This window comes from Pygocentrus nattereri, chromosome 16, assembly GCF_015220715.1.
Source record: "Pygocentrus nattereri isolate fPygNat1 chromosome 16, fPygNat1.pri, whole genome shotgun sequence".
Classification (NCBI taxonomy): Eukaryota; Metazoa; Chordata; class Actinopteri; order Characiformes; family Serrasalmidae; genus Pygocentrus; species Pygocentrus nattereri.
This window is the reverse complement of record NC_051226.1, coordinates 21,713,805-21,740,849: the sequence shown is the minus strand read 5'-3', so window position 1 is coordinate 21,740,849 and position 27,045 is coordinate 21,713,805. Positions and strand designations below refer to the sequence as shown.

At 38.0% G+C, this 27,045-nt stretch overlaps 1 protein-coding gene across 3 annotated transcripts in view; it reads left to right on the top strand.

Moving 5' to 3' along the window:
* LOC108441032 (collagen alpha-1(XXIII) chain) overlaps window positions 1-27,045 on the top strand; it is a 143,223-nt gene that overhangs the window by 75,481 nt on the left and 40,697 nt on the right. For all 3 annotated transcript variants that reach the window (XM_017720297.2, XM_037545650.1, XM_037545649.1), the window contains exons 3-5: window positions 15,788-15,823; window positions 21,646-21,653; window positions 22,978-23,004. In XM_017720297.2, coding sequence (XP_017575786.2) covers window positions 15,788-15,823; window positions 21,646-21,653; window positions 22,978-23,004 — 71 coding nt within the window. The remainder of the gene's footprint in view (window positions 1-15,787; window positions 15,824-21,645; window positions 21,654-22,977; window positions 23,005-27,045) is intronic.

Sequence of the window (27,045 nt, the reverse complement as noted above, 5' to 3'; positions counted from 1 at the left end):
AGCCATAAATTTGTAGGGAAAGAAGCAAATCAACATTTATAAAAGTTTGTTTATTGTACTAAGTACTATTTTCTATTGTGGCAGGTGTACATGAGTTTTGATATGAAGCAGGCTGTATCTGTGCCATCTGTTTGATCTCAGTATGGCTGTCATCATGGAGAGGTGTTACTAGTTTTAACAGCAGGGAGTTCTACCCTTCCCCTTTCACTCCTCATTGCTCACTAACAGCTCAACAGAGTCACAACATTTCACACACAAACACACACACACACACACACACACAGTGCCCTAGTTATTCTGATAACAGAGTCACTGGGAAAATATTTTATTTTATTAAAATTAATTTTAAAATGTCCATTTCCATTCCCCCCCCTAAGAGGCTTGCAGACAGCCTTTTCCACTAAGCGGCACAAAATTTAATACTACATCAACAGCTGACCAATCAACATTGAGGACACCTTCTCGCTAGTCTCCAGTGAAGGAAAAGCTTTGATTCTTTCAGGTGTTTTTGAACACTCAGAGCTGCACAGCCTTACTTGGCTGTAAAGAAGATTGACAATCTTATTGTGAAACAAAGAGTTTTCAAAAAGTTTCAAAATTTCAAAAAGTTTATTGCATATCTCAGTCTTTAACATTCTCTGAAATCGCTGTCTTGTCAGTCAAGTGCATTAACATGCTCCTTCCAATATCCTACCTCTTTTTAAGCATGAGATGAGGCAAAACTCACATTGAAGAAGGCATTGCGTGAACGGCACCTTAATTATCCACGTGATCACATTCAAATGCTCCTGAAGGCTTGAAGAACTGAATCACTTGTTTCTAAAGTGTTAAAGTTTTTAAGCGATTAAAAGAGATTTGATGTGAGGAACTGTTATCAACAAACACTAAGAAAGTTTTTCCCATATCTTTGCTATTGGAATAAAGCGTTGTATCTCTACAATGGTGACTTTACAGAAGAAGGAAAAAACAGCATCTTAACTTAAAATGGAAATAAAAAAATGTAACAATGTACACTTCGTAAAGGTCAGCTGGTGTGTTCAAATTATGTTTTCAAAAAAGACAAAATTCAGATGTCAGGTTTTATCCTGACAGGGACAATATAATACATTTAGACAAAGGTAATATATTGGATAATATGATTGCAAACCAGTGAAGGATTGGCTGGTGAAAGCCCTTTGGCTTAACTACATGTGACAATTAGTTTAATAACTAGTTTAAACTAGATTTCTTGTCTGGCAAATTGACTTCTGTGTTATTAACCTTCTGAGTAACTGGACAAAGTTGGACTTATTGATTAAATGTGCATTTTAAATGTAGCCATTTGTTGTGCTCAACTTGATTGCCAAGGAGCTGTCATTGAGAACTTACGTATAACTCCAAAAAGAGAGAGAAAATGCCATACACCCTCCATCAGCTAAATCTTCCTCCTTTTATTTGACCTGTTTTGAGTGTTCCAGCTTTAGAGCCAAGAAACTGCAAGCTGTCCTCGAGGTCATTATTCATTATTCAATGTCATAAACTCAAAATGGACAGACGTTTTCTATCACGTCCTGGAAATCATGAGCCTGGAATGATTACTCTTCATGTGAACAAATACACACTGTATCATGCATCCTTTTATGCAAAGAAAGTAATTATTGAGAGATGAAATCAAAATAAATACTTTACTCTTGTTCAAAACTTGGATTAGTTACAATACCGCTCATTCATTGGCCTGCTCAGTTCACTGACTGTAGACTGGATGCATTCAAACATGCGGAACGTAAATATGCATTCGACCACATTGATGTCAAATTTCTGTTCATGTGCCTTCAATTTGGAGGATTAAATTAATCATAAATACGAATAATATTTTCCTAGCATGTTTTCATTACAAGAATATTAAATATAATTTTAATCAAGCTGTTCTGCTAGAGCCAAGATGTGCTTTATTGAAAAGCATAATTGTTACCTTATTGGGTTTTAACTGTTACATTTGCTTTCAAAAACATCTTTATATTTCGTTCTTTGAGGATGTGGATGAACTCCGCCTTGGACGTTTGATCGTGTTTGCTCACGTTTGCTCTCCGAGGGGTCCGCAAATGCATCACTGCAAAGCTGCAGCTGGACTTGGTCTTGTTTCATGCAGTGATTCTTGGTGCAGTCTGTGCTAACACGTGTGAATCATGCTGGAATGTTCACCCCTATCAAAGCTCCATAATCACCAAATCAGGACTACTCGCACCAGGAGCTGCTCATAAGCCTTTTCTTTGGCGTCTACAGAGTTTTCTTTGAAGTTAAGCTCTGGGGTGTCAAACCCAGACCGTCCCTCATCAGCTCAAATGAGTCGTTTATTCCAATTCAATTCCATCAATTCCCAATTCATGCCAAACAGAGTTTTCATGTGATTTCTTCTCCAAACATAATTGGTGCTGTAACAGAGATATATTGGGGTGTTTTTGTATCCAAGATATGTAATACAAAAAACATATTTAACGTAGACATTTTCCAGCAAGGAGTGCTTGCAAGCATAGTGTTAAGGTAAATACTAAACTGGTGTGGAACATATTTTTGAATGCAATACAGTCCTGCCTTAACAGATTGACTAAACATTCTATTTGCTGCCATATAGACACTCTTTCAAACAAAAGCTGCTCAAAAGGTCTTGGCTTTTTGCTTGTCTATAGTTACATAAATGGTGAAGAGTCTGGTGAGTTGATTATAAACCGTGTTAGAGAACTAGGATTAGGTGTTGGGTTGAGGTTAGCTTATTTTCACAGTAGCCAGAAAACTAGTTGTTTTGGAGGTCCCTCAGTTGAACTGTATTGTTAATAGAATAATTGTTATGATGGATATGTGTATGATTTACAAGACCTGAACAGGCAAGCAAGCCTTCATTTATAAAAGTATTTTGTTTTTGGTAAATTATGTTTTTTATTGTGTTTACAGTTAAACACAAGCTCTGATATAAGCTACAGTTGTGTTGCCTGTTGTATCTCAGCATGGCTGTCTTTGTGGAGGCTTGCACATTTTCACAGTAGGTGGTTCTCAAACCTCTTGTTTCCCTGCACGTTGCACACTAGCAGCTTAATGTCATGATATATCACACAGAAAGCCAATGGTGTTCTAGTTAATCTGGTAAAAAACGTTAATGGGATCTTTTATTTGATGATATTAATTAAAAATATCAGAGTTGATTTGCATTCTACTGCTCGAATGGCCACTAGGGGGTCTGCAGAAAGAGGCTATGGTTAAGTTAGGCTTAGTGAGCTTAGTGAGTGTTAGGGAGAATCATTATCTACTGGTTTGTAAATGACTGTTAGTAAGAAGGAAATTGCTAACTGTGTATTAATAAGAGCTACTATTTCAACTCTTAACCATTTAACCACTAGTGACAAATCATTAAAGCACTGTAAATGCTTTTTATTAATGTATTGTATTATAGTGTAATAAGTAATATATCTTTATAAATACATTATAAAGTGGCAACTTTAATTAATTTAATTAAAATTTTATTAATTTTAATCTTATTTTAATGAGCTAGATGTTGGGGTATGAATCGTAGGCATTACCAAGGCCATTTCCAGCAAGTTTACGAAGGAGTCAAGGCAGTCATACTCATACTGTAAATATAAACTGGTATGGAATATGTTTTGGATTATAAAGCGCTCCCTGACTTCATAGATTTCTGGATCTATTATGATGTATATTGAAGGAAGCAACAAAAGCATCTTCTCACAGTGGAAAAGGATGGTTGCATACTTCTGTATGTCATTAAGATTTACCAGCAGATTATGATTCAACAGAATCTGTGAGTCGTTCTCTCAGCCATACGCAAATAATTATGATAAGGTTATGCAGCACTGACTCGGGCGTTGCTCAACCCAACCGCCTGAGCCATTAAACAATGAGCAACGCATACTATTCACTCCATTCCCCAAACTCTTCTGTGCCTGGGGAGAGAATAGACCTTTTTGTTTAGTGCAGTTGGACATTGTGTGCTGCGGTCTTGTGTTTCTGTGCTTAACTAAGACAGTTATTGTAAAAGACAGGCCAGAGGAAAGGTGCAGTTTCGCTTGACCTTTTTCTGATGTGGCCAACATGCACTGCCTTCACTCCAACATGTACGCCACGAACAGTAAAAATAAATCAGGCTCTGGAGTAAAGAATCAGGGCTGATGAAGCGTGTGTGCATTAGGAGCAGCCTCAGTCAGCTGTGGCTACTGCCAGGTGATCACACGGGAGCCTTTCACCTAATCAATGGTGCTGTTTTCTTTTGTTTGAACTGAGCTGATGTTCTTGTGTTAGGAGGTTAAGAAAGCATTCAGAAAGTGCATAGTACTTACGGACTGGAATCATTGTCCTAAGGAATAATACGTGGACAGTATCAAATTGAAATTGTAGCATTTTCCATGCACTTTCTTTAGGAAACAGCAGCTGAAGATTTGTCCTCAGATAAAAGTGCAAGTAATGAAACAGCAAAATCTCCATAAATGAGAAGAAAGAAGTGATTTGATTTACTCCATGAGACCTGCCATTGGTGAAAATGGTCATTATTCAAGTTCCTCTAAAGGTTTTCTCATTATGTGTAAATGCACCCATATCTTGTCTCCAAAATTAAGCTCTTCCAACAAAAACTAACAAAAAGCATATATTAACCATTCCACCCTTTTTTGGATTATCAGTTACTTTATTTTCATTTTTATTTTATAGGGCAATATCGTATCATGCTCATGTGATCTTTGTTTTTTAAAAATATCACATGTAGTGTTTTTAAATTGAGCAAGAGGTCAGTTGTCTTTTGGAATGCTGTAGAATAGCTAGAGATCCTCATTACATAAGCATATCTGAGGACACAGATAATATCTGATGCATATTTTACCTTTAGAAGTTGCAGTTTTTGCTGGTGGTAATAAGAGCGTGTGTAATTTGAGATTAATTGTTTCTCACCCGTAGCTCATTGATACAAGTGGACACAGTTTATTGAAAGTTCAGATTCTAAATTTGAATCATTTTTACATTTGGGTTTATAAGTAGGAGAGGAGATATTTATTTAGATTTTATTTATTTTATGAGTAATTTTATGCATACCATCTTTTACATTTAGTTCTGTCATTTCTTGAGATGTGAAGAAATGAGAAACCCTCAGATGTTCAGACTCTAACCTGTAAATACAGAGTGTAATTTAATGGAAATGTCATTAATTGCTTAACCCACTATGTGATTGAAAACATTATATAATTACATATGAAATTACATGTAGCCAAATCATAGTCAGGGAGAGCAGGACACAGACTAACACATTTTGTTTTTTGCTTAATAATTTTGAAAGGATTGAGCAAGACTGATACCTTTTTTTTATAAATAAACTATTCACAGTGTTGAAAATGGACCGGAACCTCATTCCAGAACTTAAAGTCAAGCTCAGATCTTGAAAATCTAGGTGACTGTTTTCATAGGGAAAATGCATATAGTTATTTTACTCTGTTGTAATGTGCATGATGCAAAGTGCCTGTTAAACTTCAGGCAGTGGGCTTAGTTTAACTTTATACTGACTATAATTTTACATTTTAGTTAATAAAACTTACCCAGCTAGCTAGCCTGCTAATTTCATTCATTGCAAGTTAGGTATTTAAAACTATGTTCAGAATGCCTGGCCAAATCCAAATTTGGGCACATGCAGATTATATCCAGATTGATTACTGATAGTCCGGAAAACAACAACATTCATATTTAAACTGATTCTTACTACATTTGCAGATGGTTAGAAGTGCAATTCTATTGAGATTTTTAAAGATGTGTCTCAGTCTGGACGCTCTGGCTGGTCAAATTGAATTCCAAAGTGTTTTTTCACTCACAATGCAACAAACAATGACAGTGTCAAATCCAGAGTGACAGAAAAGTTAGAATTCAAGAAGAGCGACAAAGATTCATACTTATGCAAGAGAATTTTGAAGAGCATGGACTGTGAAATGATGCACCTCTATCTCTCCTGCATCTGCGTTTGAAATCTGCATCACCAGCATAGTTACATAGTTACTGAAAACTTTATCATTACCACAGCAACCCTTGCAGGCTGTCAGATGTCTAGAGATGTCTGGAGATCTGATCACTTGCAAGCCATGCATACAGTCATCTGAAAAGATCTGATTTGAGAAACAAATCTAATTTCCCTTCAGACTCAATGTAGCTTAAAATAATAAGTAACTGGACAATGAACATTTTAATGGTCTAGATCACATAAAGAAAAAGGTAGTTTAATATTATGCAGTAGAGGTTATTTTAACAATGGTTTTGGCAAAATGCAGAATTCAAGGGTTTTTTTTTATTTTTTTTTTCATTTGCGGTCAGAAACCTCAAATTCTGGATGAGTTAAGCTTCTAGAAATATTCCAATATCTTTTAATGCAGGAAATACCCTAGATTTAAGCACTTGTTTCTTGATTACAAAAATCCATGGCTGTCCATTAGTTACCCCTTAAATGTACAGGGCCCACTGACAGGTCCAAAGTTTTAAAACAGCTTAGCCAGTTTGCATTGAAGTCCCTGTACTTACTGAATAATCAGCCTTAGTATGTAATAAGAAGTTAAGGTGTATTTCAATGTGAAAAAGCACCAGACACAGGCTTTTTAGGTGTTCCCCCAGTAAAGCCCAGTCATTTCCAGACAGCCATTTCCACTCCACTCTACACATCCCCACTACCAACCATAAATGTTTAAACCTTCCTTCCAAAGACATACACTTATACTATTAAAGCAACCTTTGACATGTCTATTACAGAAACCTAATCTACTATATTTCATGTATTTTTCTATGAGAGCCCAGTTTGTGTTTATTTGCTTTTCTTTAATTGGCTGTACTGAGTAACACCCATTAAAGAAATTCAGGCAAATCAAAATGTCCCACCCAACACATTTATTTGATGTTTGTGTGTTTCAGTATTCATCATTTATTTTCATTATCATTTTTCTTGCTTTTTGCCCTTATCACCAGTGTTTTCATCTTAGCATTAATTTGGCATTTGGATGTAAGAAACAACAACCATGGCCCAAAGGGAGGTGAAAAAAACCCTTCCTGTGTTGGCCATTTGATCTATTCGTTTATGTTTGCCATGCTCTGCAGCAGCGAGTCGGTATCGTAAGATGTGGATAAGTGGCCTTAATCGGAGTCTGGACTGAATTTGATCCCGGGTGGGTGGGGAACGCCAGGCCCATTTATTGCTTTTTCCTCCCTCTTTTCACACCCTTTGTGCCAAATAGGCCTTTTCTCTGGTGTAACAAATTAAACTTCTTAACATGTAACACCTGTTCAATTAATGCCTGCGGAATTCATCATAACACCAAACCCCCCCCATTAATTATGTCTGCGACTTCGCTCTTAACACAACACTGATGGAGGGCCCAAGCCCTTTCCAAGCACCTGACAACACTTTGCAATTGAAGTCTTACGGTATTAATTAAAGCTAAATCTTTTTAAAAGCTGACTGTAAGTGTTATCTTGTGTCTGTGCCTTTCATCCTTTAAGGTTATTTAGGGGAAATGAGTTCTACCTGTATGCTGGATCTCATTAATCAGTCAACTCTCAGAATTTAGTCAGTGTGTTAATGTAAAGGTAATAGTTATATGATTTGTGCATGTTATGATATTTTACTAGTAATGATGAGCATTCTTAAGGCCGTTGCACACCAGCAATTTATTCTTGTGAATTATTTGGACACCAGTAAATAAATTTGGTTCCTGCGCTTTGTCTCGTGTGGAGCAACATCTCCAAAATCAGCTCAAACTGATTTACAGAGATCTGAGCTTTGAGTGAAAGAGTTCGTAAAGACCTCCTCTTTAATGAGGAGGACAAACTCTCCATTCTCTTTTCGCTTTTCTAAAGTGGAAAGCATCCTGCACAATGTCACAGTGTGTCTGATTTGTGGGAAACAGAGGACACCTTATTGATGTATATTCTGCCCAGTTTTTTAGGCACAAAGAACACAGTGAAACTTTAAAAAAACACCTTGCTTCCAAGAGAATAGTTTTGATGCAAAAAAATGTGTCCAAATATTTACTGACTTTGCATTTAGCAGTATTTCAGAAGCCCAAGAAGCAGTTATTTATCCAATGTTTTATTTAGAGGTCCTTATGTCACTGTTATTGATGCATGCCTGCTGATTTAGAATTCTAACTTTGTCAATTTGATCATGGCATGTTTGAGAAATGTTGAGAAATTGAAAACAAGTGAAAACTGAGAGCAGTTTAGTAATGTAGTTGGAACTGATGTATGTATGACATACAGTACTGTTCAAAAGTCTTTATGCTTTCCTCTCTTCTTTCAGAAATGTTGTAGATGTTTTTGGTACATCAGCTTAATAAAATAAGAAGAAAATTTGTGCTAACTTCCAAACACCTTAATTCAGTCAAAGATGATTAAGTTCAAAATTTTAACTTAAATGAGTCTCATATTTTGCAAGAAGGAAATATGGTCAACAGATATTATTGCGTAAAGAAGTGCCCTTAGCATTTGTGTTGTGCCTTTTCCAGCCTGATTTGTGTGTATTAGGATAATTTCATTTCAGGGTAGGAACAACCAGTTCTGCATTATGTTGTTTGAAAGGCATGCTTATTGCACACAGTTGTTTGGCTAGATGGAAAGAGGCCTCACTTCATCACTTACCAACAGCCTTTGGTCTATTTGACCAAAGACACACTACTGCTGAAAGTGAAACCATAAGGAGAAGCAGGAGAGCCTTACCAATCAAATGGATGAAGTGAAAGACTGATTTAAAGCTTTATTACTCAGTTATAAAGTTGGCTTTTCTTCTTCCTGAACTTGTAGTGAGAACTAAACACGTTGGACTCAGCGCTGTGTTCACCACAAGCTAGAACCACAAGCCTGTGCAGGATCATACAGCCTATACTCAAAGAGTTGCTTGTGCTTTTTTGACCAATTCGACTTGGTCGACATTCCAACATGATCATTTTTTTTCAAAGGAAGGAATAGAGGAATGCTCAACATCCCGAGTCATTCCTTTTATACACCAATCAGCCATAACATTAAAACTAACTGCTTGTTTCTACAATCATTGTCCATTTTATCAGCTCCACTTACCATATAGGTACAGTCCATCTGTTTCACTGCTTATTTTATTAGCCCCTTTTCACCCTGTTCATAAATGGTCTGGACCCAGACAGGACCACAACAGAGCAGGTTTTATTTGGGTGGTGGATCATTCTCAGCACTGCAGTGACACTGACTTGGTTTGGTGTGTTAGTGTGTGTTGCACTGGTATGAATGGATCAGACAAAGCGATGCTGCTCCACTCACTGTCCACTCCTTTAGACACTCCTATCTTATTGATCCACCTTGTAGATATAAAGTCAGAGACAATAGCTCATCTTTTGCTGCACAGTTTGTGTTAGCCATCTTTCAACCCTTCAGTCCATCAGTGGGGATGCTGGATCACAGGACGCTGTTAGCTGGATATTTTTGGTTGGTGGACTATTCTCAGTCCAGCAGTGACACTGAGGTGTTTCAAATCTCCAGCAGCATTGCTGTGTCCAATCCACTCACAGCCTAGCAACACCTTTGCAACCACCTTAACAAACACCTGGGATAGCAACAGCCTAGCAACATCTTAGCAACCACCTACCAACCACAAAGCAGCATCCTAACAACAACTTGTAATGCCATAGCAACCTCTTTGTCAAAAACAATTCACAGTGATCTGCAACTACTTTAACTTCTGAAACATTATTAACTGCCTTTGCTAAGCCAACTATATTCACCAACTTTCCTTTTCTAGTTAATCTAAAGGCTTATTATTTGGTAACGGTCACAAACTATTCAGTAGCTACTATGAACTAATTTGTAAATAATGTTGAAAAGAAGGCTGGATCCCAAACAACAAGTTCAAGTTAGTTTTTGGTGTACTATACAGGTGTAATTACATAATTACATGGTAATTACTTTAATTACATTTACATACATTAGGTTTCAATTACATTTTGTATCCACAGGCTCAAATCTGCACTTCTGACTCTTTTTGTGTCTCGATATGGCTAATGAGTTAACTGTGACTTCTGATGGTCCAAGGATTGAAGGTCATATGTAAATTCAGTACATATTTTCAGGGAGATGGACATGGTCACACATGTTACATTTGCACTGTTTAAGGGTGATTCATCTTGAGTGTGGTGGAAGTCTGTGTTTCCTTGAACTTGTAAGAACTAAACATACTGGGCACAGGCTTTTTTCAGTTGTGGACTGTGTCCATCATGAATGCTTGGCTGTTTCTGTCTCAGTGCATTGGGTAATAGGGCAGACTGCTGTCCATGTGCCCACTGATGATATAGGGCACTGAAGCAAGCAGTGGATGCGCCCTTTGAGTAAGGAATAAGCAGTGCAGGAATTCAGCAAGTCTTCACACGGCACCACTTAGGAGTCTTTATATTATTTATTATTACTATCCACTTTTATTGAGAGTGCTTGACCTTTTCAGTTCTAGACGTATTATTACAGCTGTTAAACTGAAGGCTTATTATCTAGCAACTACCACACTCATAAGAATGGGTTCTTAAATGGGTCTTGGCTTGAACAAGTCGTTTACAGTTTAAAATTCCTAAGAAACCATTAAAAACAAAGGTTCCTAAGTGGATATTGACCTGGATGTACAGTTCCAGGAACATTTGCTTTTAAAAATGTAATGTAAACATACTATAACAACTTTGAACCATTTTTTTCTTACTTACTTTAAACGGTGGTTCTTCCCTTAGTAAAGGAAATGGTTCTATTTAGACCCATTCCCATGCTTAATGGTTCTTTGCATAGTGAAATGGTTTTTCAGAATCACAGAGAATGTGTTGTGTATGGTTTCATATTGAACCTTTTTGAAAATGGTTCTATGAAGCACCAAAAAGGGTTTTGCTATTGTTAAGGTGCCAAGCCTGTAACAATAGTAAAATCATTTTGCTGCTATAAAGAACCATTTTCAAAAAGGTTTAATGCAGAAACATGCATCCATCCATCCATCCATCCATTTTCTAAGCTGCTTCTCTGTCAGGGTCGCGAGGGGTGCTGGAGCCTATCCCAGCAGTCTTGGGGCGGAAGGCAGGATAAACCCTGGACAGGTCGCCAGTCCATCGCAGGGCAGACAGACAGACAGACACAGACAGTCACTCACACACTCACACCTAGGGGCAATTTAGCATGTCCAATTGCCCTGACTGCATGTCTTTGGACTGTGGGAGGAAACCGGAGAACCCAGAGGAAACCCATGCAGACACGGGGAGAACATGCAAACTCCACACAGAGAGGACCCCGGTCACCCGGCCGGGGAATCAAACCCATTCCCTCCTTGCTTTGAGGCAACAGCGCTACCCACCACGCCACCATGCCACCCCTATTCAGAAACATATATAACAAATTCTTTCTCAATCTGAAGAACCATTTCACCATGAATAGAGCCATTAATGGCTCCATATAAAACTCATAGTTATCAATAGGGCAATTTCCTATATCAAAGAACCCTTGAAGAATCATCTTTAGTGTGTAGAACCACATGTCCAAGCTAAGAAACACTGATATAGAAACTGATATACATATAACCTTTACATTATGCTGTTAAGAACAAAGATTCTTAAATGGTTCTGGGCTTGCCTGTATAGTTCTACTATCAGAACCTTTTAATTGCTATATTGTTTGGAAGTTCTTCAAATTTTTAAAAGATTCTTTACAATCTCATTTATAAAAGTAGTTAAAAAAACACTGGATGAGTGTTCTATGCTCCAAAGATCACTTTTGCCACCCTTATTTCTAAGAAAGTGGAGGTTCTTTGAAAAGGCTCTTCACACTTGCACAGCTCATTTTCAAAAATGTTCAAGTGGTCATCCATTGAAAGGTTCTTTAGGGAACCAAAAAATGCTTCTTCTAAGGCTTTGCTCTGAAGAACCCTTTTTGGCCCTGGTACATTTAAAAGTGTGCTATAAAGCTAATATGTAAGTTATGTAGTTATAAGAGTGAGGAGGGAACACCAGGATCTGCTGGTGGGTGCTAAGAGTTTAAAAGGTTAATAGACAGATAATAGACAGTTCTTAATTTTGCATGGAAATAGTCACATAATTATATTGTGCAGGGTTTAAAATTAGAAACTGAATTGGAGTTCATCATTAGCTCAGTACTTTAATCCTAAAGTAAATATTAAAAAGGAATTTTATCAATTATTTTTTTAAAATTGTATAATTAAATAAGATAAGATGTAAATAAAGTCCTTCAGAGTGGTTTGGTGTCTTAGAGAAACTTAGAGAGTCAGAATGGTTCACAGCGGTGGTGATGGGAACCAGACATCAGAAGAGTCTGATTTTACAGAAGTTTATAATACGAAACGGTTATGAATGTACTGCCTGATGTGTGAGACATTGTTTTCTAATTGTTTTGAGAAGGTTTCTGATGTTTCTGACGTTCTAGGCCAAAAGAAACTTATTTTTCTGATTTTCCACTACTTTACCATCATCAGCATTACATATAAAAACTCAGAAGACACATGTGGATTCAAGGATTGTTTTAAATAGCAAACAAAATGGCTTGTATGGCTTGTATGTACCCATGGTTCCCATCAACAACATTATAAAGCAATATCAATATTGTTTCTCTACAATTAACTATTTCACCTCAAACCACTTGGAAATTTGTTTAAATCTCAATCTCTCATTTTTTGAAAAATCGGTGGAGCTCTCCCAGAAGTATCTACACCTTTCACTTCCTTCCCAGTCTTTTAGAAGCCAGGCTGCCTGTATACATTGAGAACATACTGTACAGAACACTGTACAGAACATCTGCTCAGTTTAGCCTGACTGGCAGCTCTCAGTACTCTGTACCTTCTCTGATCCGGCTCAGTCAGTTTGCGGTCAGCAGGGTGAGTGCTAGTGTGGATGGCTATGTTTGTTTGGCTGAGCTCATGTGATGTCATTCTTGGCTCCTGTGAGGCTGCAGATGGAGGACAGTGTGAATGGGTTTCACTGGATTTCCTTGTAGCTGTTAGAAGGATCCTTTTCCCAGCACTTTAATCTGTACTGAGGACACTCCTCAGGAAGCTCCCCCAAGTGTAATCAGCCAGCATGGACCTGGATGTGCCATTTTTCTCACACGCTAGGGTGTGTCAGTGACATAACCAAAGGCCACTGAGTGGACACAGTTTACACAGCAGTTACACATGGCACAGCGTTAGCCCCGATATCAACTTAGAGCTGCTTATGTAAGTCCAGTTTGGTTTGTCAGAAAAATGCATTGTGAAACCTTTTAGAGAGTGGTGACCAAATTGCATTTTGGAACGATAATAAATAACTATGTGCTTTTTTGGCATTAATCAGCCAAAAATGTAAAGTATTTTAGCTATAGAAACGTTTGCAATAATAAAAAATAACAACTGAACTGATTTAAACAAAATATTTATGATGCACTGGACAGTTTCCTAAAGACTCATAAGACAACTGATTCGAATCATGGAGAAATTTAAGACTCATGCTTTGAGTCATTTTCCAAAAAATCATAAATGAGTCATTGTGATTCATTTAGTTGTTTTAGGGAAAATAAAACATAATTGTGTCAAATCATTGTAAACTTTAAGATTCATGATGCTCTCAATCATTTTCTAAGGAATCATACTCAAATATAGTCATGGTGAAATTTTAGATTCACATAACTACAGGGACTTCAAAGTAGAGCTGGGTGATATAGCAAAAAAATGTATCATGATAAACAAAATTCATGTTGCTCAATATCAATGCATATGGCGTTAAATGTCAAACCATTGTTTCTTTCAAGGTTGAAGGCTGATTTTTGCTTTAATCGCTGTTTTAAACCTTTATGGTCAGAACACGACAAACTCTCACCAAACAGTGGAACATTTCGCCAGTCTGTCATGGGACAGTGGTAGAAAGTGTCTGGTGAGCTGTTTTTATCAGCTAGAAAAGCAGCTTTTGTAATGGTCATAATTTAAGAAAGAAAACAGATTATTTTTAGCTGTCTGGTGACAATCGCTCGGCTATCCCATTACAAATGCTAAACAAGTGGCCAACAACAGTGCTAAACTGTTTAGTTTCTCAACAACAGAAGCTTAGTATGAACTGCAAACATTAGCTGGCTCAGTACGTCAGTGATGGATCACACCATTTTAGTGCCATCACCCCTACCACATCCATGTCAGAGCACATCACTGTATTCAAACACCAGCTAGCAGACAACTGGATTTCTCTATACTATTGTAGTAGTTTGAGTGGTGAACCTCAATATATCAACACCAGACAGAGTCCTCCTTTTAGGTAAGTTTAAATTGCTTTTGTGTCTTGTTTGATCTACAGTGTCATCGGAGCGCTGCTTCAAGTTAGCCAGCTACTAAAAACAGATGATAAAAAAACATAACAGATAAAAAAAGATGATGCTGTCCCACTCTCCAGTGCCTCACAGCTTCCTCAGTTTACTTTTATTTAAATCAGGGCTGTAACTCACATGAACCCAGTTCTTTCTTTCACTTTCATTGCTTGGGAATGCACTAATACTAAAATATGACTTTTTGAGCTGTAATAGTGTTGTAGTTGTGAGGATTGTGATTTAATGCTGCTAAAGCTTGTTAGAATGTAGAATGTGAGCTCACTCTAAGCCAGTATAGTAAAACCACTGATCTCGTCACTTACACTTGGTCACAGAGAAGAGATCGCTGGTCACTCCACTCAAATAGGGAATACATAACAACGCATTTCAGCCATTGCTAAAGACTCATCTTACTTGTGTCCCCCCCCTCAGTCATTGAAAAACTCAGAAATGCACCATCTCTTGGCGACAGCAGAGTAATGTCGCTTTTCTTGCTGTAGAAAATGCCACCAGGGCTGTCATTAGAATGTGGAAATGTGAGAATGATGTATTATATTGAAAATTTATCAAACATGTCTTATCGCTTTTATCGCTCTTATCAAGGAAAAGTTATATCACGATAATTATTATTATTCTTTTATCGCCCTGCCCTACTTCAAAGCAGACTGGCTGAGCAATTCTTAGATTATAGAAGTGTGGAGTAAGGAATCATAATTTAATTTAATCATGGTAAAAATTTAAGATTCAAGATCCAGGGAATCATGTCCAAAAGAATCATAATCAAATTGAATCATGGTGAAATTTAAGATTAATTATATTTTGAATCGTTTCCTAAAGAATCATACCCCAGTTGGATCATGGCGAAATTTACGGTTCATTATACTTTGAATGGTTTCCTAAAGAATCACACTCCAGTGGAACCATGATGAAATTTAAGATTCATCATGCTTTGAACTGTAATTGAATCTATTTGTTATGTTGTCAGAGATTTATATGCCTGCTAGCAGCTCATTAGAGGCCTGCCATGCAGCAGATCTGATACAATGTGTGGTTTATTTGTAGCCTCAGACAAATTCCTAAGCATCTGAAATGTACCGTTTAGCTTAAGGGATGTAGGTGTGGTTACTACAGCAATAATAGGTCAGTGAGGTATTACAGAGGCCAGCTGTGTTTGTTTCATTCTCAGGGCTCAAGAAAAAAAAAGCAATAAAGGAATGTGCACATCCCCTACAGCTGCAACAGATTTTACAAAAGAACTGTATTAAAGCACCTGAACAATAAGACATACATTTCCTTCCTACAGTGCTTATTTATCAGAAGCACCCTCGAATGCCTGCACGCGACCAACCATAACATTTAAGATATATTTAAAAAATTGTGGATAATGGTGGCCTATTTCCTGCTCTCCAGGCCACGGATTGGTCATAAATTTCTCTCTATCTATTTCTCTTCGCAGGACCGCCAGGAAGGCGGGGCAAGAAAGGCAATCCTGGTGAGTACCCATTTCCTTTCTCCACCATGAACCCAATTAATCCGTCTATTAATGCGAGGAAAAGGCTAACAGATTTTCTGCCTTGACATTCATTGTGAACGGCTCAATGTGAAGCTGACATTGAACAGCTGTGAGTTAATTACTTTTTCACTCATTACCGCTCATTCATCCACATACATTTAGAGGAAGAATTATACAAAACTCCTTGTTTGAAAGATACGTACAAAAAGACTTATACTAAAGATCCTTGAGTGATTTCAGCTGTGTCCCAAACTTCTTCCACGTAACGTCTCCTCTTTCTTGACCTGTAGGCGATGTGAAGGATGTTCAGTGTTCTCTTAGGTGTTCCAGTCTCTTTTCCATCATGTGTTTTTAGTCATGTTTAGTTTTGTATGTCTTTGATGCAGCACTGAACAGATGGAAATGTCCACGTCTGTAATGTGGTTTTGGAAAATCTTCCTGTGGCTATGCTAACATTTCTATTGTCTCTATGGGGTCAATATGAGGTTCTAGCAAATTCCCCAAGCACGCTGTTTGCTTTTGTGGCGTTCATTTACCTTGAGAACCAGAAGTTGCTTCCATTCTGTCAGTGCTTTAGTATCTAGGACAATAAAGAATTTTGAAGCATTCATGAACATGGTGTGGTAAACCAGTAGCCTGTTATCCAGAGACAACTTAACATACTTCATTGTTTTTTGTATCATTTTCCTATTGTTAGTTACTAACAGTCAGACACTGCCTTACTCTAGTAATAGTTGTGGCTTAGTTTCTTTCCTCTGCCTAATAAGATCTTCAGTCTTTCAGAAATTGTCTCAGTCTCCCCTTTGAACCAAATTAGACTTCACTTTCCACTACAAAAGAGCAGCTCCCTCATTCAGTCCTGGGAAGCCCATGAATATTGCTTTTAATAATGATGATTTAATAATGATCACTGATACACACCAAAAGATGAAAAAGTAGTCTCTATGAGAAGTTTATCCATGTTTGTAGGTCGGCTTTGAAGGGATTTTTGCTCAATCTGTATGAATAACACATGCATACGGATTAAATAACATTCATAAACCAATACTTAAGTATAACAACAGCTTAGGCCATCAATCAACTTGGGATGAATGCCTCATAACAGTGCTATAAATGGACAGTGCTATACTTTTAGGCCCCTTTTATCAATGCTATGTCATTTAAAAATATAAAATCCTATAGTCTTATGTCATCTTGTGATTACTGGCACTCCACACATCTCCCAACATCATTCTACAAGTTCTCAATAGGATATTTGAATCTGACTGTGCTGGCCATGTCATCATCTTGACAAGCAGCAGAATCTTGAGTTGTCTTGTTTGGAGTATGCAGTCATTTTCTGTGGTTTGCCAGCTTACGTGATCCCTTCAAACACATCAAATGCATTTTCATCAGATGACTTATGTGCATCTGAGCAATTCTTTTTGACCTCCAGTGTAATTACCATACCATCTATAAGTGTGCTAGAGCAGAGAAAACCAAAAACACACAGGAAAAACACAAAAATATGCAGAACATGGGTTCCCCACAATTAGGGACCCCTGATATTGAAGGTTTTAGACCCACTCTGGATAATCTCTGAATGATGAATGCAAACTAAAGACAAAAATCCCAGTCTTCCACAAAGGTCATATAACTGTACTATTTCATTTTTGAGATAAGCTTCAAAATTTAGCAGCACATTCTGAGCATCTGACAGGCTCAGTTTTTATACCTCCATCAAGAATATCAGATGAAAGTGCACTCTGTTATTATCACTTGGCTTGCCAGACAGTAGCTCTTCTTTCCATATCTGGGTTCCAAATTTACTGTGTTTCATCTCACTTTTGATTCCTTTGAGGGTGAATAGTGGTGCTACTAAATCATTGGCTTGTTATAATTGCTGTCAGCCCTCTTATGTGGTGGTCCACAGTAGATTAAGTGGGGACTGTTGGTGCTGTCAGGCATTGATCCACTATGTTCATCTTCATGCGTAGCACTTACATTCGTAGGGACAGTACAGTCAGAAGTGAACAGTTTACTCAGTTACATGAGATAATTTGTGCTGAATTTGCTTAGTATTTCTAAATAATAATACTTTTATTTTTACTCAACATTATTTGTGTGGGAAGTAGTTTAGCATGCAGTTTTAATTACTTGTTTGTGTTTGATTTCATTATGTTCTGTTCGCTTTGCTTTGCATGTTCTTCTACACAAAGCAGATCTCAACAGAGAACAATAGTGTCTAACAATCTCCAACTTTGATGCTGATAGACAGGGGTGTAGCACCAAATTTCAGGCCCCTGGCACAGCGTGTCCAGATCCCCCAAAAATATCAAGAAAAGAAAAGCAGCTAAAAATCTAGTTTTTTTCGCACAGACAGATCATGGCTCACAGAGTGGGTGTGGCTACATTTTCAGAAGACCCACCCACCAATGAAAATGTACCAAAAGTAAAAAAAAAAGTGATTCCAGATGCAAAAAATGAAAAATTCCAGCAAAATTGGCAAAATGACTACCTTCATATCAGAATGAGTGAAAATGATTAGCAATCTTAACTTGTCAAATCACCATCTAAGCATTTAATTGGTTCTTCAAGTGTTTGTTCAAAGCTCTATACACAATATAACTATTGCCTTTTCTAAAGAACAGTTGAAGAACTCCTTTTAGGGATGTAGGGTACTTGAGTCGTTAGACATCTACAGTAGACATTAGAGACACTGAGTCTTGCTGAGCTACGGAGAACTACATGGCGTCATCAACAAAGAACACATAGACACTTACAGACACACACCTACAGAGACATGAGAAAAAGAACAGTATCTTTGTTCTCTGTTTGATGACTTTGGCTCATGATGAGGATGATGGGAAAACTAACACAGTCCTCACACTCCAAAACACATACACACTCAGCCTGCTGTCAATAAAACACTCCTCCAGCAGTCCAAGACTGACCTAACTAACACAGTGGGGTCCTGCTGGTCTCTCTTTCTCTTGCTATCTCTCTGTATGTCTCTAGCTCTTTCTTTTCCTTTTCTGTCTCTGTATCACTCTTTCTTTTTTCCTCACTCTCCTTCTTTCATCCTCTTTTTCTCTCTTTTCTTCAATCTCCCTCTCTCATTCTTTCTTCCTCTCTTCTTTACCATTCCTCACTGTCCCTCTCTGTCTCTCTCTATCTATGTATTTATTTCTCTCCCCATCCTTCCCTCTCTCTCTTTTCTTGCTGACAGAGATGGATCGGGTTTCTCTCATGGCTGTGTGACAGAAGACCCCAGAAAAGAGGAAAAGAGCTCTTATCAGTTTGGCTGTGTGTAGGAGTTTCTCGTTTGTTTACACTCTGATCTGATCCTGTCCAGGACCATTCAAGACCCTCCCACCTCAGCATGAGCCTGCAACTCCATTTACTGTCACATTCCCCTGCTATCACATCTCTGGAGCCATCTTAACATCACCAGTGACCGCTCAATACATTACGTTCAGTTAAGTGGACAGGGGCAAAGGAAACTATGCAGCAGTCGTGGGAAGTAATAGCCGACATATTTTTATGAAAGCCTATGACACTTACAATATTGTAAACGTATTACGGTGATGCCAAGAGAAGTTAGCTCCTGCATCAACTGATGTATTATCCACTGAAAGAGGCTTTGTGGAACTGCAGGCCGCAAACCAAATTTACTCATTGTTAAACGAGGGCTGATGGTAACAGACTTGTGGAGAATCACATAAAATGTTCCATTTTTTTTACTACACACCACTGATCTTCTGCCCACCAAGATTGTTTCCACACTGTTGGAATGCTTCACATTTTCTTGGTGGCTGTGTTCAATTCAGCGAATGCCTCTGATTTAAAGGAACTCTTCTGTGAATGCTGCTTAAATCCGTTGGTCCTTTCTAAGCAAATGTCATTAAACATAAATATCTGTATCCTCTGGTAGGATGACAGATTATGATCAGGACAGATCTGATGGAGTTTATCTGAGGAGACTTTTATTCCTCTGAATATTGAGAATCCATATGAAGATCTCTTCATTGCAGTGAACTGTTGCATATGCTGCGTTTACTTATCCAATGTCTGTCACTTATCATTATTGTATGAATACGCTAGCAGGCAGTCTTGGTCTGAATCCCAGTATCACCTTTCATCAGTCAAAGTGAAGACAGCAGATCGAAACCACTCAAAGCCACAGACAGCTCTTTTGATTTTCATGTGTTCAGAAAGAGACTTAAAGCAGTAGTTTAGGGGAAAAAAAACAAATTTACGCAATTTACTCCCAATTTACCCAAATGTAGTCAATCAGTCAAGACATGTTTGGTGTCTTGCCGTGAGGCCAAAAAAGTTAAGAGATATTGGAAGCTTATGTCCCACCAATTAGCGTTGTGCAAACTTCATGCCTACACGTCTCCACTTTGTCAAGTTTTTTAGCAAGCTCATCTACACTTTATGAAACAGGTAAATGGGTGAAAGTATGAACAAAATTCATACTTTAAGATAGCTGCTACTAATGTTTTAGCCATGCAATGTGCTTTTGGCCATTTATATAGGCAAGATTCAGTCATACAGCAGAGTCTAAATTGAGTCTCAAGTGTCTGTGATGCGATTGCAAGTTGATTCTTGAGTCTTCAGTAAAGAACTTTAGCTTAGTTTTGTTTTTAGCCATAGGTTTTGTTTTCTAGCTAGCTAGCATGACAGCTAATCCAGCTGTTTAAGGAAATTTTAAAGTAATGCGATTTATGATAAAAAAAAAACAGCATAGCTGTTATATGCTGGTCTGGTGCTGGTCTGGTGTTGGCTTAGCTGGTCACTCAGCATGGTCTTACTGGTTGACCACAATATGGGTATCCAAAACATAAGCTGGTTTTGCTGGGGACCAGTCATGCTGAACTATGCTGGTTTTTCTAGCAGGGTCAAGTGTAACTAGGGTTGAGATGTAATGAAATATAAGTATTTAAAAAAAATTGAGAATACAGAAATTAAGTATCTATATTCAGTCCAAGTTATTATTTTTAAAGACAGTGTTCAGAAAACATTTAGTTCTCACATTATTAGGAGAGTACTTTTAGAATACTTACCCACTAAATTAAAAATATATACCATCTTTAAAAGGAATACCATCAAAGATGGATTATTTACCATTTTAAAATTAGCACACAGTGTGTAAAAACATACTCTAAAGATTTCTTTACTTCACTTTACTTCACTGAAAGGTTTTCTTCACTGAAATTCCTGCTAAAGCCTGAGTAGACTGATAAATCACTGTGATGATCGCGTATTAATCTCAGTCTTATTGAACTCTGCTAGAGCCTGAGTAGACTGAGTTAAACTGGCTCATCACATTAGTTTATCTATGTTACTGAGCTCTGCTGAACTGTTTCCTCAGCAGCGGGCATGCTCACAAGTGATAAGCTTAGCATTAGTGTTGTAATGGACTTTTACACGCATTTTGAGAGAAGTTACATATACTAGCTAAAAAATCATAGCTTCCACTTTATAGTCAGATTTGCAAGATTTTGTTATTGGGATATACTGAATTGTTTGCTTAGTTCATTAGTTACATAAGCCCCACAGCTCCAGTGCAAAACTTCAGACATTCAACAGCTTGGCTCCTCCAACTACATTTGATACATGGGGGAATTTGTGTAATTAGATTTTTTCATTGAACAGTTGTTTTAATCATGAAAATAATGTTGAGCGTGACTTAGTACACCTGACTAGTCAGCTGGCACAAGAGCAAAGGTTTGGGTTGAGCATTTCTGAGAACAGTGTCTGAGAATACTTTTATCAACAGTTTACGCTGGACTGTTTGTTTGTGTTTGTGTTTTCAGGAACTCCAGTAAGTACCCGTGTTATCTGTGGGAGGTTAATGCAGAACAAATGTGTGTGAGTCGGGCCTTGGGCAGCTGTGGCACAATTCCCACCGTAGTGCCATGTGCTAGCTAACGCAGATATGATGTGGGCCATAACCGAGGTAAGATAAGAGGGAATGGCATCTGGAGGATGGATCTACTGAGCAGATTTTGTAGCACTTTCTCTTTATGTTCCTCTGCTCTGATTGGCATTCGGACAGCCTTAGTCTGGCTCCACTGCCTGTCTTACGCTGGCAGCAGTTAAAAGAGCCAGCGCTAAAAGAAGCAAATATCTTTATAGCTCCCGCGTTCTAATGACTCTTTCACACATAACAAAGGTTTCACAGCAACCGAGCTGCCATTGGACAGGTGTGTTGTTATCCATTGTACTTTGGACAATTGAAAATTAAAGAGAATAGACTAGTCTTGCTTGTAGGACTATTTCAATTAGTATAGAATAATTTTCATGAGTTTTTGTTTTTATTTTTGATTGCAATCTGGTTTCAGTTAGTTTTAAGGGTACATTAATAGTAAGGCATCCCACCTCGCTGTCATAGAGGTGCGGGAGACATAGCCAATCAAAACAGCCATGCAAATAGGCGCCATGCACCTGCTAAGAACTGGACATTTATTATTGTTCATGTTTTTGTTGCTGGTTAAGTGTATACACATGTCATTTGTGCTATTTTGTGTCAGGCTGTGGGGTAGCTGATATGGTCGTAGCCATACCATTCCATTCCATGGTAGTGGAAGTGGAGTGGAATTATATGACCATCTACTTGAGTAGGACTGGGCAGTGGTTCTCTCTTGCTTCCTCTTCAGTGAGTTCTGTGTATTTTCAGGATAAGAATGTCCCGAACAACAAAATTAGTGGAGGCAAAGTACTGAAGATGATATAAACACTGCACAAAGTATAAACTTGTGTATGTGTCTTTTCAGTTAAAGCCCAGTGCTCAAACATTCTCCAATGTACATACAACGTTGCATCACAACAGGCTTTTATTGTTGGTGTTGCATCATGAAAAATGTCCATTCAGTACTTTTCCCACTAGCCATATTAACATGGTTGCCTTCAGAATATGCAAAGCCAAAGACTTAGCCATGAAGCCGATAATGGAGTTTTCAAGTGTGCCTTGCATGTTCTTAAATATTTACTATATCATGTTGCTTTTATCTGCTGAGCCTTGATTCTCACAGCTGCACTTTCTCTATGGGCTCATTTTTTTAAAAACTCATTTAGAGACAACAGTGATGTGTGCACTTAATCCTAATCCAGATTTGATGTTGTTTTATTTTCGTTAATCCTAACAGGGCACTCCAGGGCGGGATGGCTACCCGGTAAATATCCCTCTAATTCTTTTCACTGACCAACTGCTTCCAGACGGCTCTGTGCCTTTGATACTCCTAGAGCTCAGCAGTGAGAGGGTATAACTAGCTTTAGGTGTCATACAGCACCACCTACTGGAGATTACGTAGCTGTTCAGGTGTCTTCCATGCAATGTCCAGGTGTCTTCCATGCAATGTTCAGGTGTCTTCCATGCAATGTCATGCTGATCAGTGAAGCGGTGAAAAAGCAACTTGATCAAAGAGGTTCATTGATGATCAGCATGTCTCTTGGCTTACTATCATTTGCCAAAGAACATGTAGAGTTGGATGTTCTGCAAATGTATAAAAGCAGCATAGCACTACTGAGGCTGAGGGAAACAGATTTACTATTCATTTTCACCTGGCACAAACCCAAATAGTAATGCACTCCCAAACTCAGTATTAGCAGAACAATCAAATTGAAATAAAGCACCATGTTCTGTCATCCTTGCTTGTAAAGAAATTGCTTCTTCACAAATCCATTTCATTACTATAATCATTAACATGAATTGGGGTTCATTTTAGCTGCAGCTTGGCATTAGATGACCATGTTACATGATTTCCTGCTTTAAGCGATTGTGACAATGGGTCACACAAGAGTTGACTAACATTAATTGATATAGGACCTTTTCATTATGTGGAAATTCTTACAACAAACATTCTTCTAGAAAAGTGATTCTTTGAAGGAGTATTCATTAAAACATTCTTTGGGGAAGCAAAAGTTGTTGTTCCAAAGAATCCGTTTGCACTCGTTTTAAGGGGGAATTTTTCGACGTTTCGGCATAATGAAATAAGATGTAAACAAAGTCATTCACAGTGGTTTGACGTAAAATGTGCCATTCTAGGAAAAACGTAGCAAGTCAGAATTGGTCACAGTGGTGGAAGCACTTAGTGCCTCTAAAAGTTCTCTCACAAAAAGTTTGACAATGACAAAAGACTTACAAATCCACCAGCTAAGACATAGTTTCACTTTGTGTTAAGCTATATGGCATATAAGCTATATGTTAAGATATATGGCAATTAATCATGTTATTAGAGTGGTACTTGCAGAGTGTTGTAAGGCAAAATAAACCCCAAAAACATTTTTTCTTAAATGTACCACTATTTTACTATTGTGTTACATGTAAAAACTCAAGTTCAATAGAGACAGGGTTCCTAAGTTTCAGCATCACTAAACCTAAGAAACAGAAAGGCTGTTAACTCTCGTTACTAAGGTGGTCTGTTAACCCAGGTTTAGATACTCATGAGTGTCCATGATAGCATGACATCTGTGACAAACAGCTAATAGTGAGAAACATGAGCGGGAGCTGAGGAAAAGAAGGAAAGCACAGTACACTCTTTAAGGGTTCTTTAATAAAGAAAATGGGTCTATATAGAACCATGAGCCCTCAAAGAACGATTAAAAAATGATTAAAGGGTTCATTGCATCATGAAAGGGTTCTTCTGATTAATAGAAAATGTGCAAAAATGTGTTGTAGATGGTTCTATATAGCACCCTAAAGGGTCCTTCTATTGTTACAACCTATTTTAAAAAAGGTTCTCTGTAAAACCATCTGCAGCACATTTTCCATCAAACAAAGAACTCTTTGATGATGCAAAGCACCTATTAATCATGCAAATGGTTTTTTGAGTGTTCATGGGTTAATATAGAACCATTTTGTTTATTAGAGAACTCTTGAAGCACCACCTTTTTTAAGAGTGTATGTAATAAGTAAAGCATTTATATTAGTAAAAAGCAGCACTGTTCATGTTAATAGCTTTATATTCTTAATATTGATGTTCTATGATGTCCTTATATTCTTCACATATCTGACACCACAACGATCACAACGGAAAAAACAAGTACAGGAGGGTTCTACCTCCTTCACCCTGACTGGTCAGAAGCTTGCACTGATTGGTTGAAGAGATGTTTATAATATAAATCCTGAACTAAACCTTCCCTGGAGCAGGTTAGTTATTCAGTATAAGTTTCTATGGCAATGTATCGGGGAAAAAATATAAACCATTATGAGACAGAATATCTAGGGTTAAACTGAGCTTATTGCTTTGGAAAACAAGCCCCTGCATCCTATCACCACCACTGTGAAGTAATCTGAGCCTATGATTTTGTCTAAAAAGCATGATTTCATATCAAAAACACCTAGTGATAGGACAGCTGAGCCAGCAACCAGAAGTTCAAGGGTTGAAATCCCAGCTAGGTGTTCCTGATTGTGCCCCACTGCAAGACGTTTAACCCCCACCACTGCAAACCAAAATGGCAAATTTAATTTGTATAATCAGCAAAATATCTTGGTTGATGGTTAATAGTCTAATTACTGACCATGTGCTTTGGCACATCCTCAGATTCATGCTCAGCAGCTACTGCACAAAGACTGCTTGTTCTTTCTAATGCCACATACATACATGGACCTTTCAGCAAAGGAGATAGCTGTAAGCAGCCTTTCAGTCTGAGCAGGACGAGTGCTCCAGATGCGATTGGTTGCATGCTTTGGCAGCCCCCGTGCTGTTGTAATATCAACATGGAAACACTCAACCGTGTGAAGTCCCTCCAAGCATAACATCGGAGCCAGTCCAGAGTGCAGCGTGCTCGGCACTAGGCCACATGTGGACTTCCAGCTCTCTCTCAGAAAATCATCACAAAATACACTGTCCATTGCTCCTGCTCGGCCTGAGTCTGCACATCTGCATCCTTACTCTTTCCCTTTGTTTTTCTCCCTGTCTCACTCTCCCTTACACTTTCTCGCCTGCCCTCACGGGTTTGGCAACCACACACCAGTGGCTCAGATGTGGAAGCTGTGCAATGCAGCTGGGGAGAAGTGTGCTTTCAAGGCCTTTTCTCTTTTTTTGAAACACTTTTCCACACGTTTATGTCTCAGATTTGCCATAGCTATGCAAAGTGTGGTGGATTGTCTTACTGTTATCACTACACTTGTGGTCTTTGCATATTATGAAACACCTCGATCAAAAGGACAAAGCTCTTAACTTTGCCACACAACTCAATTTAAAAATTCTGCTCTTATTTAATAGCAATGTTTACAACATAGATTGTAATAAAGCAGTTTTGGAGAAATCTGGGTCCAACCTTCTAATAAGCAAACTAAAAAGCAGCTAACTAGAAGCATGAAAATGAAAGACTGAGAGGAACCCAGACACAAAAGGAAAAGCTCAGTAAGAGCATGAGAATGAAAAGACTGAGAGGAACTAAAAATGGGAAGAGAAAATTCCCTGAGGGCATGAGGACAAAACAACAACCAAGACTACACAGAAAAAACTCTCAAAGAACAAAGAAAAACAATAGATCTGAGTCTGAAAAAAGACTTCCTGAGAGCATTGGAAAGAAACACTGAGTCTCATTCACCAATATCTTCCCATTTTTTTCTTAAAAGAGTTCTTGAGATTCATGACATGTTCTGAACCGTCTGAATTGTTCACACCTTTGTACTTTTGAATGTGTCTAGATTCTGTTCTTACCTAAATCTTACCTTATCTTTGTGAAAACTGCACAAGTGCATGTCTTCTCAAGAACAACTGAACAGCTAGTGAATCAATGGCCACCAAGACTCAAAGGAAAGACTCTCTAGGAACATGAGGAAGAAACACTGAGAAGGAAATCCTCTATAAGAACATAAGGACAAAAAAACTGAAGATCCAAGACTCAAAAAGAAAAGCTTCCTAAGAGCACTGGGAAGACCCACTGAGAATAACACAAATGGAGAAACTGTAAGATCATGAGAGAGAAACACTGAGAGGAGCCAAGACTCAAACAAAAAACTCCCTAACAACCACTAAGAAGCAATACTCAAAAGACTCAACACTGGATACATTAAAATAGTTATTGGACAAGACTCCGAACACTGCATTCATCCATTTCTGTTGCATCTGGCAAACATCCATCCATCCATCCATTCTCTAAGCCGCTTCTCCGTCAGGGTCTGGCAAACATGTAAAGAAAAAATGTATAACCAGAATTAATTTTTTATGCTAGGCTTAATTTTCCTCTGTACAATTCAAATA